At 41.4% G+C, this 14,386-nt stretch overlaps 1 protein-coding gene across 1 annotated transcript in view; it reads right to left on the bottom strand.

Annotated features, from left to right (window-relative positions):
* LOC143961247 (venom factor-like) overlaps positions 1-14,386 on the bottom strand; it is a 147,410-nt gene that overhangs the window by 81,338 nt on the left and 51,686 nt on the right. The window contains exons 13-15 of the mRNA XM_077470482.1: positions 11,976-12,179; positions 6,104-6,265; positions 3,541-3,670 (exon numbers count right to left, since the gene is read on the bottom strand). Of these exons, the coding sequence (XP_077326608.1) occupies positions 3,541-3,670; positions 6,104-6,265; positions 11,976-12,179 (496 nt within the window). The remainder of the gene's footprint in view (positions 1-3,540; positions 3,671-6,103; positions 6,266-11,975; positions 12,180-14,386) is intronic.

Raw genomic sequence — 14,386 nt, 5'->3', positions numbered from 1 at the left:
AATAAGCGATCGTTTTTCTGATTGCTGTATTAGTGTCACAGGTGACGCTAGTTAGGCAGGTAGGTATTTAGGTTCGCTGCAGCTTTTTATAGCGCCAGGGATCCCCATATACTACCGCATAAAGCCCCCTAATTGCCCCCTAGTTAACCCTTTCACCAGTGATCACCATATAACTGTTACAGGTGACGCTGGTTGGTTAGTTATTTTTTTATAGTTTCAGGGCACCCGCCATTTATTACCTAGTCTCCCTAGTGTACCCCTAAATTTAGGGGTGTCTACTTTCCAAAATGGGGTCATTTGGGGGGGGTTTGTGCCATCTTGGCATTTTATGGCCTTCAAAACTGTAACGCCCTTAGAAAGCCTGAAGGCGGTGCTTGGTTTTCGGGGCCCCGTACGCGGCTAGGCTCCCAAAAAGTCCCACATATGTGGTATCCCCGTACTCAGGAGAAGCAGCAGAATTTATTTTGGGGTGTCATTTCACATATGCCCATGGCATGCGTGAGCAATATATCATTTAGTGACAACTTTGTGAAAAAAAAAAAAAAAAAAAAAAGTTTGTAATTTTCCCGCAACTTGTGGCAAAATATAAAATATTCCATGGACTCAACATGCCTCTCAGCAAATAGCTTGGGGTGTCTACTTTCTAAAATGGGGTCATTTGTGGGGGTTTTGTGCCATCTTGGCATTTTATGGCCTTCAAAACTGTAATAGGTAGTGAGAAGTGAACTCAAAAATTTACGCCCTTAGAAAGCCTGAAGGCGGTGCTTGGTTTTCGGGGCCCCGTACGCGGCTAGGCTCCCAAAAAGTTCCACATATGTGGTATCCCCGTACTCAGGAGAAGCAGCAGAATTTATTTTGGGGTGTCATTTCACATATGCCCATGGCATGCATGAGCAATATATCATTTAGTGACAACTTTGTTAAAAAAAAAAAAAAAAAAAAAAAAGTTTGTAATTTTCCCGCAACTTGTGGCAAAATATAAAATATTCCATGAACTCAACATGCCTCTCAGCAAATAGCTTGGGGTGTCTACTTTCTAAAATGGGGTCATTTGTGGGGGTTTTGTGCCATCTTGGCATTTTATGGCCTTCAAAACTGTAATAGGTAGTGAGAAGTGAACTCAAAAATTTACGCCCTTAGAAAGCCTGAAGGCGGTGCTTGGTTTTCGGGGCCCTGTACGCGGCTAGGCTCCCAAAAAGTCCCACATATGTGGTATCCCCGTACTCAGGAGAAGCAGCAGAATTTATTTTGGGGTGTCATTTCACATACGCCCATAGCATGTGTGAGCAATATATCATTTAGTGACAACTTTGTGTAAAAAAAAATAAAAAATTTTTTTTTTGTCATTATTCAATCGCTTGAGGCAAAAAAATAAAATATTCAATGGGCTCAACATGCCTCTTATCAATTTCCTTAGGGGGTCTACTTTCCAAAATGGGGTCATTTGGGGGGGGTTTGTACTGCCCTGCCATTTTAGCACCTCAAGAAATGAGATAGGCAGTCGTAAACTAAAAGCTGCGTAAATTCCAGAAAACGTACCTTAGTTTGTAGATGTGACAACTTTTGCGCAAACCAATAAATATACAATTATTGACTTTTTTTTTACCAAAGACATGTGGCTGAATACATTTTGGCCTAAATGTATGACTAAAATTGAGTTTATTGGATTTTTCTAATAACAAAAAGTAGAAAATATCATTTTTTTTCAAAATTTGCGGTCTTTTTACGTTTATATCGCAAAAAATAAAATCGCAGAGGCAATCAAATACCATCAAAAGAAAGCTCTATTTGTGGGAAGAAAAGGACGCAAATTTTGTTTGGGTACAACATTGCATGACCGCGCAATTACCAGTTAAAGCAGCGCAGTGCCAAAGTGTAAAAAGACCTCTGGTCATTTACCAGCAAAATGGTCCGGTCTGAAAGTGGTTAAACAATTTGTAATTTTTATATTTCATTAATTGTGTTTTTCTACCAAGTACCGAGATAGTCCATATACCCCAAATTCCTCAGGTTTGGATGCAAAGGGAGCAGCATCAGCAACTGCCCCGGCATTCCTAGAACCTTTGTCTCTTGAAATTTTCCAACCTGGATGATGGTACTTTTATTTGTTGTGTGCTCATTTTATACTTGAGGCTATACTCATTCTATTGCTAAATATGCATTTACCATACCAGTGAGATCCCCCCAGAAGCTGGAAATCACTGTAGTAGACACCACTATTCCAGTGATCCCCACCAGAATTTTTGGGTCCAATGCAGAACGGCTTCCCTGCTGCATTGTAATGTCACCACCCTGACCCGCTCCTCCAAAGCATTCCCTGAATAGTGCTGTCCCAAGCAGCTGACCTCTTGTGTTCACGATGCAGCCGGGCAGCCGATCAGCACAGGACACCAATCCTTCGAGGTCACTGGAGTAGCTGTGTCTACTGCAGTGGTTTACAGCTGCCAGAGGTATCCTACAGGTATAGTACAGTAACATTGGTCCAATCTGGACCAATATAACTACTTAAAATATGCCATCTCTGGAATTCCTTAATCCTCCTATTTTATACAGCTGAGGATGGAGCCATCTTATCCTCCATTTGGATCTGCAGTTGTCATGGTGCTGCACATGTGATCAGTTATGACACCAGCCATTCATGGGCTTGAAAGATTGGTTGGGAGCCGAAATAAGAAAACTGTCAGTCCTAACGGTTATCAGTAGGGCATGCATTGAAAGTAGCTGTTTTGGGAAACAGTTAAATTAGTGGGTTCCATTCCACTTTAAAGTATAACTGCAATTTACACAGACAGCGTATTTCATTCACAAATTTAACAATTTATTGTGCTGTGTCCTCCAAAGAACCATGAGGAAATCCTATTTTGAGTACCATGGCTTGGGTGTGTTTGCGTCCATTATTGCCACCACTAGAGGGTGCTGTTTGGAGATCAGGGCCCTCTATATTGAGCTAAACTATATGGGATATATTCAGAAGGCTTCAGACAGTGTTACTGCGACAAGTAATTCTGCTTAGTTTAGGTAACCTATTACATTGATATTTTCGCTAAGAGGTGGATGGGAATAGCATAAACTTTACTCTCTCCATCAACACTGAATATTCTTAATCCTTATACTGCTAGCATTAATAAATAGACAGAAAAGTACATATTTACTTGTTTTAACATTTTTTTGAACATGTCTTCAGTTACTTTCTGTTTTCCATGCATAGGCAAATTATGTAATTCACCCTATGAGTCTTCAGGAGAGGAGGAGCAGCTTACCCAGCTAAGGACACTCTAAATGCTACATGAATCATCTGCCCTTGTTCAAGATGGCCACAACCAGAAATGCTAGGGGGTTGTTTTTCACTGTGATTTCTTAACAAAATAAAGCATGGAGACGGGGATGGATGGGGGAGTTTGCTTTGAATATTAAAAATGAATTACATTTTTTTTCGGTTTAGTGCTCAGATGCAGTGAATTTCCACTTTAAACTACTAGCTTGTTTAAGAGCAAGGGTCTGTTGCAATTTGAAAATAATCAAATGATGCATTATCTTTACCTGATCTCTGAGAGGTGGAACCATGGAAACTGTTGCCTAATGCCAATCCGGCATCATAAAACACGCCTAAAGCATCAGCACCACCTCCCGCAGTGCAGCCAGTGTCATATTTCTCCACTGAGTCCCATATCTAATACAGAAGAGACAAAATTATTATTTATCAACATCAGAATGTGCATTATCAACAAGTCTGTCACGATTGCTCCGATCATTTCATCAACAGTACAGTTTCTATCATCATCATTACCATTAATAGTTTTCTCACTCTCAAAGCTATAGTTTCTGCCATTATTATCATCATAATGTTTTTTCATCACCATTGACATTCTCTTTAACCATCTTTATCATCAGTAGCATTAACATCCACATCCTCATCATCATCATCCTCCCCTAACCACCCTTTCATCAACTTCATCATAGTCATCAATTCAATTCATTAAACCCACCGTTATCAAATTCTCCATCATAAACATCAGTTTCATCATCATCCTCATCACCACCACCTTTATCTAGCATCAACCATCATCGTCATTCTCTTCCTCATCACCAGCATCACCATCATTTGCCTCTCCGTCATCAACGTCATCACAGCCCTTTTTCCTATCACCATTATCATCAAAAACTCATCATCCTCATCACCTTCATAATCATTTCATCTTTATCGTTACCTCTGCCACCATCATCAATCTGTTTATCAGTACCAAAGTGCAAATAGGGGTGAAACTTTTTTAGTTTTTAGAGAGTGGAGGGGGATTAGAAAACATGTCTGTGCCCCTGTAACGTCATATTCGGCGACCCATCGCAATTTGCTACGGAAGTGATGTTCCGTCGCCACCATCTTGTTACACCCCACACTCATCCACAGTAAGGATACAGTAAGAAGGGGGAAAGCAGACATGTTGCTACACCCACCGGAGTTTTGCATTTTAGACGTATTTATAACAGTAAAGTGAATTTCCATAGTGAAATACAGTACTTAGAGCTCCGTCTGACTGCTTAGATGTTGAATTTTAAAAGCAGTGAACTTCTATCAGATTAGCAAACCTGTGAGATGAGCAAGGTTGCCGCTGATCTTAAAATGCAAGATCTAAGTAATCAGATAGAGTTCTAAGTCCTGTATTTCACTATATAAACTGACTTTACTGTTATAAATATGTGTCAAATGCAAAACTCCAGCGGGTGTAAAACATATTCGCTTTTCCCCTTCTTATGCCGTGTACACACGGTCGGAGAATCCATCGGAATGCGTCTTATCGGACCGTGTCGTCAGATAATCCGACTGTGTGTGGTATGCATCGGACTGATTCCGTCCGAATCTCCGTTGGACCCAATTTTCCAACATGTTGGAAATATTTCCCGACCAACTGGGCCGGTCGGACGTAATCCGATCATGTGTAGAGAATTTTGATCGGACCAAGTGCCACGCATGGTCAGATCAAATTCCTACATCAAAGCTATTGGCTACTAGCCTGAATCTAGTCCCATCGTAATGAAATTACGTCATCACGTTCTGAAAGATCAGATTTTTCGACAACTTAGTCCGACCGTGTGTATGCAACAGTTTCGGACACAATCCGTCAGACTAAATCTGATGGACAAAATCCGACGGATTTGGTTGTGGAAAATCTCCGACCGTGTGTACAGGGGCTTAGTGTATCCTTACTGTGGACGAGTGTGGGGTTTAGCAAGATGGCGGCGACAGAACGTCACTTCCGTAGAAAACTGCGATGGGTCGCCGAATATGTCGTTACAACCCCGTTAACATTTACTGTTATTGAAAGTGAAAGCAAAAGAATATCCCACTAATAGAGGGAAATCTTCCAATGAGACACCAATTCTCAGATGACACCCAGGATCCCGTCACTTAGGGGGCATTTCCTCTCACTTCCTGTTTTGACTATAGGACAGGAAGTTAAGGGAAATCTCCCCAAATGGGGGTTGTAATCCTCCCTTACTCTATCCAAAATGGAAAAAAAATGTATTGACTTGAAATATATTTTAACCTCATCACCAGCTGTTCATCGACCTCCATACTTATAATCTTCAGCATCATCACCACCAGTCATCAAAGTCTCCATCAGCCTTACCAGCAGCATTACTATCTTCATTATCATCATTGCCCCTATCAAAGTTCTTATCATCAGCACCCTCATCCTCATCACTGCCCCATCAAATCCTTCATCAGAACCATCAGCCAGCAAGCCATATCTTTTGGCTGCCTTTGCCTAGAAAATAAACTAGCCCCAAAGACTTTATTGGTGTCATCCCCAGTTTCAAAATAAATTATAATTTGTCTTCAACAAGTTTCTCTTCCTTATCATCATCACCATCACTTTCTTCTCTTTGTCATCACCCTTAATAATTGTTATCAGCGTCATTACATCTCCCACCACAAGGTCCTCACCACCATCATATTTATAAGCACTTTGATTCATTGTCAGCATCATAACCACCATTATAGTTGGATAAAGATCTCAGATCTCAGTTAGAATCTTCACAATCTCTAAATTATATTTTTATTATCATAACAAATACATTTGCTTACTAACATTAATCAGCCTACCTTGGTCTGGGATATCTTATATTTGCTATTTAACACGTAAACTCCTTTATCCACGGCCACCAATCCCACACTGGCCTTGTGGTCAGCTTTCAGTCTAAGTTTCATAGAAGCTCCAGGATGTTGAATTGCATTGTCCCGATCCCTGTCGCCTGAAATTGTCAGCTGTGAGATAGACCGCAGTTTTATTCGTATTGCAATAAATTTAACAAAAGTACCCTGTTATCACACAATCAATATTAAGTTAAAATAGATATACTGTAAAACGTTTGTTAAAGCACTGTGCATCATTAGGAAATTTAATATTTTCTTAAAATAAAATACTATTTGCACTTTTTTGATGTGGTTATTTGCTTCCCAATGCTGATGATCTCCACCAGCCTTTTTTAACCACTTTCTGTCTACATGCCTTTGCTCTGAACCAGCTTCCTGGTAGTGGCATAGGTGGACCAACTGTATAATATATGATAGCATGGTTGTCTATAGTCTCCACAGGTGATGCATTGCATATATGACGTCGGAGTGTAACAAAGTGAAATTACATAAATGAATATTAAACCAATATTTCCAGACTTAAAAGTTAAAAGAGTTAAAAAGATAAGCTGATAGGGAAACATTGGGACCTTCAGTGCTAATGCTTTCATTAATATCTTCAAATCAGGTTATACATTTTATATATATCAAATATATATTTTTGTTAATATCTCATAATAAAACTAAAGTGAGTATTTTGTGAGATTGTAAAATTGTAATGGATGTTACCAACCTGCCTCTTTGTGCTCTGAATTTGGTTTAGTCCTCTACGGGCACAGTAGAGTTTGCAAGAGGTAGAATTTTATGAAAATTTTCTTCCAATACAAGTGGTTGTAAACCTCAGACATAAAATCTGAAGAAATACATTTTACCCAGAGGTATCGGATAAATGCTAGCGATGTGGGAGGGAAAGGGGCTCAATAGCCCATATATGGTGGTACTGTCGGGACATGCGGGCATTCTGGATGAGCGTGCACAAAATAATAGTGGAGGTTTCTGCCCTCCAACTAGATTTTTCACCGGCACAATATTTATTGCACTTGTCTACTCTCCCCAAGAAACGCTACTTCAAATCAGTTGCGATGCATATGGTGAATGCAGCAAGAATGTGTGTACCTGTGCACTGGAGGTCGTCACAGCCACCCTCGGTGATGGAATGGTTACGGAGGATTGACCGCATAGTGGAAATGGAGGAGCTAATTCATATCTCCTCGGACAGAGCAGATACATTTGCACACACCTGGAGACCTTTGTTATCCTTTAGAAACTCCACACAATATAGAGAAGCCATACAAGCAGAAAATAACAGCTCTCTGAACCTCTAAAACCTACTTGTAGACCAATCTTATCAAAGCAGGTGGGGCGGGGCCCTCAGATATGGGGTAGGGTAGATGGTGATATTCTCACCCCCTCCCTCTGACTGTGGGTCCTAGAACCCAAAAGTTGGCTGCTATCTCTGTTTGGGTTACAGACCCAACCTTGGAAGCATCCCCCACCACCCCAGTTCTCGATTCCCTACCCCGCTCCTCCACCCCCCCATCCCCCCTTTTATATATATATATTTTTTTTTTTTTCTTCTCTCCTTCAACCCTGCTCTTTTCTATGTCTCCCTTTTCTTCTTTCCTGTACTTTCTCTGAGTACAGAAATTCTTTCTATAAAAGAGAGCTGAAGGGACTTATTGAAGTCCCTGATCTGTAATACCCCATAGGGACCTATCCGGAAGGAGGGTAGCCTGTTGCCTCCATTTACCCGTCATTAGCTCCCCAGTTTTCACTACAATGGATCTTCAGCCCGCTCCTTATGTCCTTAAAGATTACGATCTACCAACACCAAGTCGATTGTGGGTCAAGCTAGAAGGGTTTGTTTATACCGGCTTTGTTACACCTAATGTTAATGCAAATTCTTTTTTGTTCTCTAGAAACTTATGCTTAGATACTATGCCACTGAACATGGAAGCATAAACCTGTACAAGATGTATCTCTTGCTTCCTTTGTCTTCACTCCTTATGCTTTGTAACAATGGAAGTTACTTTTCTCGTGTGTTCTCCCCTATTCCCACTTCTTGTTCTGTACCCTTGAATTTTTTTTTCTCAATAAATCATTTATGAAACAAAAAAATAAAATCTGAAGAAAGCATATCCCTTTATAGTGTGTACTTGTCTCAATCGAGAGTACTAAGAGTAATTTCTGTCTGCTTCCTCATTCTTCTGCTATAAACATGAGTCACTGATGAGTTTTCCTGACAACAAGAGAAAAATGGTGACAGAGGAGGGCACAGCCTATGATTGACAGCCCCAGCTCTGTTCCTGCGTGCTGTGTGGAGGGGTCCCTTCCTCCATTCCAATCGGCTTTTAGAGCTCTCCTCACAGATGTAACTTCAGCGCCCTGCCCCCTGATTTTCAGAGCTGAGAGATGATGTGTAAATTCTGCACTTTGAACAGATGTAGAGAAGAGGATACTGCAGATAAACAGGTACACCTTATAAGAATGAGTTGTTTCATCTCTGTGTATCACCTGAGGCCATTCACTTCACTGGGTATATGTAAGGGTTTACAACCACTTTAAGTTTTATGTTTCGAAAAGGTTGAACTTTATAATCAGTGGCTCATGTATAGTCTAAAATGGTGGGTGTATATGAATAAACCTGCCCTATGTGAGCACAAAGGCTGTAATCAACGATGCGATCACCTAGAATTCTAGATTAGTGTACCTTTCTCTATAAAGTATAGTACACCATTTTTGCAAAGTCCTATAAATTGTATATAGAGATGTATTGTTATAACTGCCAGTTATGATATACAGTGGTGTGAAAAAGTGTTTGCCCCCTTCCTCATTTCCTGTTCCTTTGCATGTTTGTCACACTTAAGTGTTTCGGAACATCAAACCAATTTAAACAATAGTCAAGGACAACACAAGTAAACACAAAATGCAATTTGTAAATGAAGGTGTCTATTATTAAAGGTGAAAAAAAATCCAAACCATCATGGCCCTGTGTGAAAAAGTGATTGCCCCCTAAACCTAATAACTGGTTGGGCCACCCTTAGCAGCAACAACTGCAACCAAGCGTTTGCGATAACGTGCAATGAGGCTTTTACAGCGTCCTGGAGGAATTTTGGCCCACTCATCTTTGCAGAATTGTCCTAATTCAGTTACATTAGAGGGTTTTCGAGCATGAACGGCCTTTTTAAGGTCATACCACAACATCTCAATAGGATTCAGGTCAGGACTTTGGCTAGGCCACTCCAAAGTCTTCATTTTGTTTTTCTTCAGCCATTCGGTGGTGGACTTTCTGGTGTGTTTAGGATCATTGTCCTGCTGCAGAACCCAAGTTCGTTTCAGCTTGAGTACACGAACAGATGGTCGGACATTCTCCTTCAGGATCTCTTGGTAGACAGCAGAATTCATAGTTCCTTTTATCACGGCAAGTCTTCCAGGTCCTGAAGCAGCAAAACAGCCCCAGACCATCACACTACCACCACCATATTTTACTGTTGGTATAATGTTCTTTTTATGAAATGCAGTGTTCCTTCTACGCCAGATATACTTGGACACACACCTTCCAAAGAGTTCCACTTTTATCTCATCGGTCCACAGAATGTTGTCCCAAAAGTCTTGGGGATCATCAAGATGTGTTGTGGAGAAATTGAGACGAGCTTTGATGTTCTTTTTGCTCAGCAGTGGTTTTCTCCTTGGAATTCTGCCATGCAGGCCATTTTTGCCCAGTCTTTTCCTGATGGTGGAGGCATGAACGCTGACCTTAACTGAGGCAAGTGAGGCCTGCAGTTCCTTGGACGTTGTTGTGGGGTCTTTTGTGACCTCTTGGATGAGTCGTCTCTGCGCTCTTGGGGTAATTTTGGGCGGCCGGCCACTCCTGGGAAGGTTCACCACTGTTCCATGTCTTCGCCATTTGTGGATAATGGCTCTCACTGTGGTTCGCTGGATTCCCAAAGCTTTGGAAAAGGCTTTATAACCCTTTCCAGACTGATAGATCTCAATTACTTTCTTTCTCAATTGTTCCTACATTTCTTTGGGTCTCGGCATGATGTGTAGCTTTTAAGGATCTTCTGGTGGACCTTACTGTGTCAAGCAGCTCCTATTTAAGTGATGCCTTGATTGTGAACAGGTGTGGCAATAATCAGGCCTGGGTGTGGCTAGAGAAATTGAACTCAGGTGTGGACAACCACAGTTATAGTATGTTTTAACAAGGGGGGCAATCACTTTTTCACACAGGGCCATGATGGTTTGGATTTTTTTCACCTTTAATAATAAACACCTTCATTTACAAATTGCATTTTGTGTTTACTTGTGTTGTCCTTGACTATTGTTTAAATTGGTTTGATGTTCCGAAACACTTAAGTGTGACAAACATGCAAAGGAACAGGAAATGAGGAAGGGGGCAAACACTTTTTCACACCACTGTACACTGATCAGTCATAACATTAACATCAACGACAGGTAAAGTGAATAACATTGATTATGATTGTCACAATGTCAGCGACGTCTTTGACAAATTATTGTAGTTATTACTTCTGCCACTTAGAGAATCTGTCGCTATGGCTGTAACAGATTTACAGATTTGCAAATTAGGAACATGGTGGTTATTAAGACCATCCCTAATCTGATGTACAAAGAAACACCAGTACTCAGTGTGGGGCATGTCTGTGCTGGGCACCTATCATGAATGTTACACATAGGGCTCTGTTCTCGACCCCTTTCAGCCATAGGCTAGGAAGTTCTCCAGCCAAAAGATGAATGTAAACAAAGGTGCCAGGGGTACTGGCTGATGTTATTATAAAAGTATGGCAATGCCCATATTTGGCTATAGGCAAGTCACAAGGGATCTGGACCAGATAGGGAGCTAGTCTTAGAGTTCCCCATCAAGCACCAAGCACCCAACTCCATAGATCCAGCACCTGCTGTGCATTGTTAATCAAAAGCAAGGCAAACCTGGGGGTGGGAAGAGTTTGATGGGTAACTCCCCACTGCTCTACAAAACTTAATGTCTGTGCCAGGCACAGGGGCTGGGGAGGGAGCTCAATAGGCTGAGCTGCATTAAGGATGGAGTGTCTGGTATGGACACTTCAGCCTCAGTGCTGCCACCTTCGAAACACAGATTCCTGTACCTGTTCTCGGCAGGTACAGGAATCTGTTGCAAAACCTATTTTTTTGGTGTGGAGGTTCAAAAGAAATCTAAAGTGTGTATAGGAATTTCCCCTTTGTCTTTATAGAGCTTTCTTTGTGGTATGGAAAGGGCTTCCTCTAAACTGTCCCCACAAGCTCACAAACTGTCTAAAATGACTTGTATGCTGTATAATTAACACCGGGAACAACTCAACCTGAAAATTATAATGGTATCCTCATACTTTTGGCCATATAGAACAACATTAGGGGTTGGGTGACATTTGGAGTTGGGGTTAGGATTGGGCTAAAGGCTAAACTTGGGTTTAGATAGGAAAATATATATTGGCAACAAAATGTACAAATTGTTAATGCTTAAAATCCAATCCAAAGACATGCAGGTAGGTTAATTGGCTTCTGTCCAAAAATTGGCCCTAGTATATGAATTGGGACCTAGGATAGTGGGCTCCTTGAGGGTAGGGACTGATGTGAGTGTGCAATGTACAGGGATAGGGACAATTGTAGACACTTACTCAGGTTGAACTGGATGGACTGGTGTCTTTATTCAACCTTACTATCTATGAAACTATGAAACTATGAAAATGTGCTAAAAATTATTTTATAATGATTTCCATGTTGTTAGAATGATTTGATGATCTGCTGATATCACAGATGGCAGTGCCAAACCAATATGATGTCTAATTACTTCCTAGGACATGCTTACCGTTCCCATGCAGGTATCTGCTACATCTACCCAGACAGAGTCAGCCACAACCTCACGGCCTGCTCCAGTTGTGACCACATAATATGCCAATATGCGGAAAGATGGGATGAACTCTGGTGTTATTGGCAGCAGCAAAGTCACAAGGGATTGGCCTGGTAATCTCTGTTGTCTTCCAGTTTTCATTATTCTACCTTTGTTTAGTATCTGTAAGATTTAAAAAAAAAAATACATAAATATCTTTTTGCTCAAATTCAAAATCACAAATTGGAAACCAAATTCAAAATCACAAATTAGTAGGCTTAGAACCAACATTTTTATGGGTTAGCGCTACATAACATGAAGGAAAAGAGCTTTTGGAAGAATTCCAGCTTGGATAGCACTTGGAAAATTGGGGCTGGCCTAAAAATGATGCCATCACTGGTCCTTTGACAATTAATTCATAAGTTGAAGAAACTTCTTTAAGGAGAAACAGCAACCTTGTCACTGTCTAGTTTGAATTTCAGCAAATTCATGCCACTATCTATGCCACTGGCCAAGCTGGCTATAAGAGCTGGGCAGAAGTGGAGAAGTTTACTAATGTTATTACTGAAATACTTTGAATTGTGTGTTGGATTTCTCAGCACTAAAATTGACATTCAGTTACGGACATTATTATACTGGATCATCCAGTGGAATGCCAAATGTACAATGTCACGTCCAAAGTTTTGACATCTATCCTCCAACTCCTTCATTAAAAGTGTCTTATGCACACACACACGTGACTTTAACTCCACTTATTACTTTCTGTGAAATATAAAATATATGTTAAATAAATGAGAAGCAAAAAGAGGGTGGACTTGGGGGCACAACCACCTACAGCTTGGTGAAAACCTTCAAAAACGGAACTATTTATTACCAATCATTGAACCCTCTTGTTGCACAAAATAAATGCAGCAACATGTAACCCTGTATTTTTAAAATAGTTTTGGATAATTGATACAGGAATTTAAAAGAAGACCTTTTGTGCAGGTAAAAGATGATAAGCAACAAACAAGACTGAAAAGCTGTTACCTAAAGATGTCTGTACATACAGTAAACTTGTAGAGCACCTTGGGATCCCTGAAACCCAGGGTAGCCCCTATTGCAATAGTGATGTCAGCTACTAAAGCACATTTAGGCTCTCTCCTGTACCAGTTGGACTTCACTTTCGGTCGTGAGCAGGGCCGGACTATTGGGCTTGACTGGGCTCAAGCCCATGGGCCCAGCTCAATAGGGGGCCCCGCCCAATAGGGGGCCCGGCGGGCCCCCTGCCGAGATACATAGTTAAGTGTACTCGGCTCCACTCACAGTCACACCCAGCACCGCCCTATGATGGACATAACACAGGGACTGGGCTTGACTGTGAGCCGAACCGAGTACACTCGGCTACTCTCTGCTCTGCTCGGGACTGCAAGAGGACCCGAGAGCCGCTGTAACAACATGTTCAGCGACCCATCACAGTTTGCTATGGAAGTGACGTTCCGCCGCCGCCATCTTGCTACATCCCACACTCATCCACAGTAAGGATAAACTAAGAAGGGGTAAAGCGGACATGTTGTTACACCCACTGGAGTTTTGCATTTTAGAGTGTGGACGAGTGTGGGGTGTACCAAGATGGCGGGGACGGAACGCCACTTCCATAGCAAACTGCGATGGGTCACCGAGAGGACCCGAGAGGAGCCGAGATGCACAGGACTCTGTATCTCGGTGGTGCCATTTTTAAACTTCAAGACTGCAATGACAAGGCTGAAAATTACACTGGGGCAAGGCTGCCAATTTTTTTTTTGAACACTGGCAAAAATTATACTCCCTGTCGTGTTTGGGGGCATTAAATGAAAAGAGCCGCCCTGCAATTTAAACACTAGGCATGTGGTTGAGGCCTGGTATTCCCATTCAAAAATCATTACCCATTACAATGGCAGCAGTATTGCCTTCTGAATGCCTGTTAGGCCTTCTTGTGCAGGTCTCACCATCTTTTCAGAGACTGCGGCAAGTATAGACAAACCCCTAATGATGCTTGAGCTAAGATGATTCTGTCCTTCTGGAGAGAGGTAGCAAATAATTGGAAATGTTATGCCCCATACACACGATCAGATTTTTCGACAACAAATGTTGGATGTGAGCTTTTTGGCGGAAAGTCTGACCATGTGTATGCTCCATCGAGGATTTATTGTCGCACTTTCCGCCAACAAATGTTGGCTAGCAGGTTCTCAAATTCTCAGCTAACAAATGTTTGTTGTCGGACTTTCCAATCGTGTGTACACAAGTCCGTCTGACAAAAGTCCACGCATACTTGGAATCAGGTACCAGCCGTAACTATAAATAGTGTTTGTAATGGAGCTATCACGTATGTCTTCTACGTCACTACGTTTGTAATTGTTGGCCAACATTTG

This window comes from Lithobates pipiens, unplaced genomic scaffold, assembly GCF_037356315.1.
Source record: "Lithobates pipiens isolate NorthernLeopardFrog02 unplaced genomic scaffold, aLitPip1_a1.2 Scaffold_8, whole genome shotgun sequence".
NCBI classification, from domain to species: Eukaryota; Metazoa; Chordata; class Amphibia; order Anura; family Ranidae; genus Lithobates; species Lithobates pipiens.
Note: the sequence above shows the minus strand (reverse complement) of the source record. Positions and strands in the feature narration are given on the sequence as shown.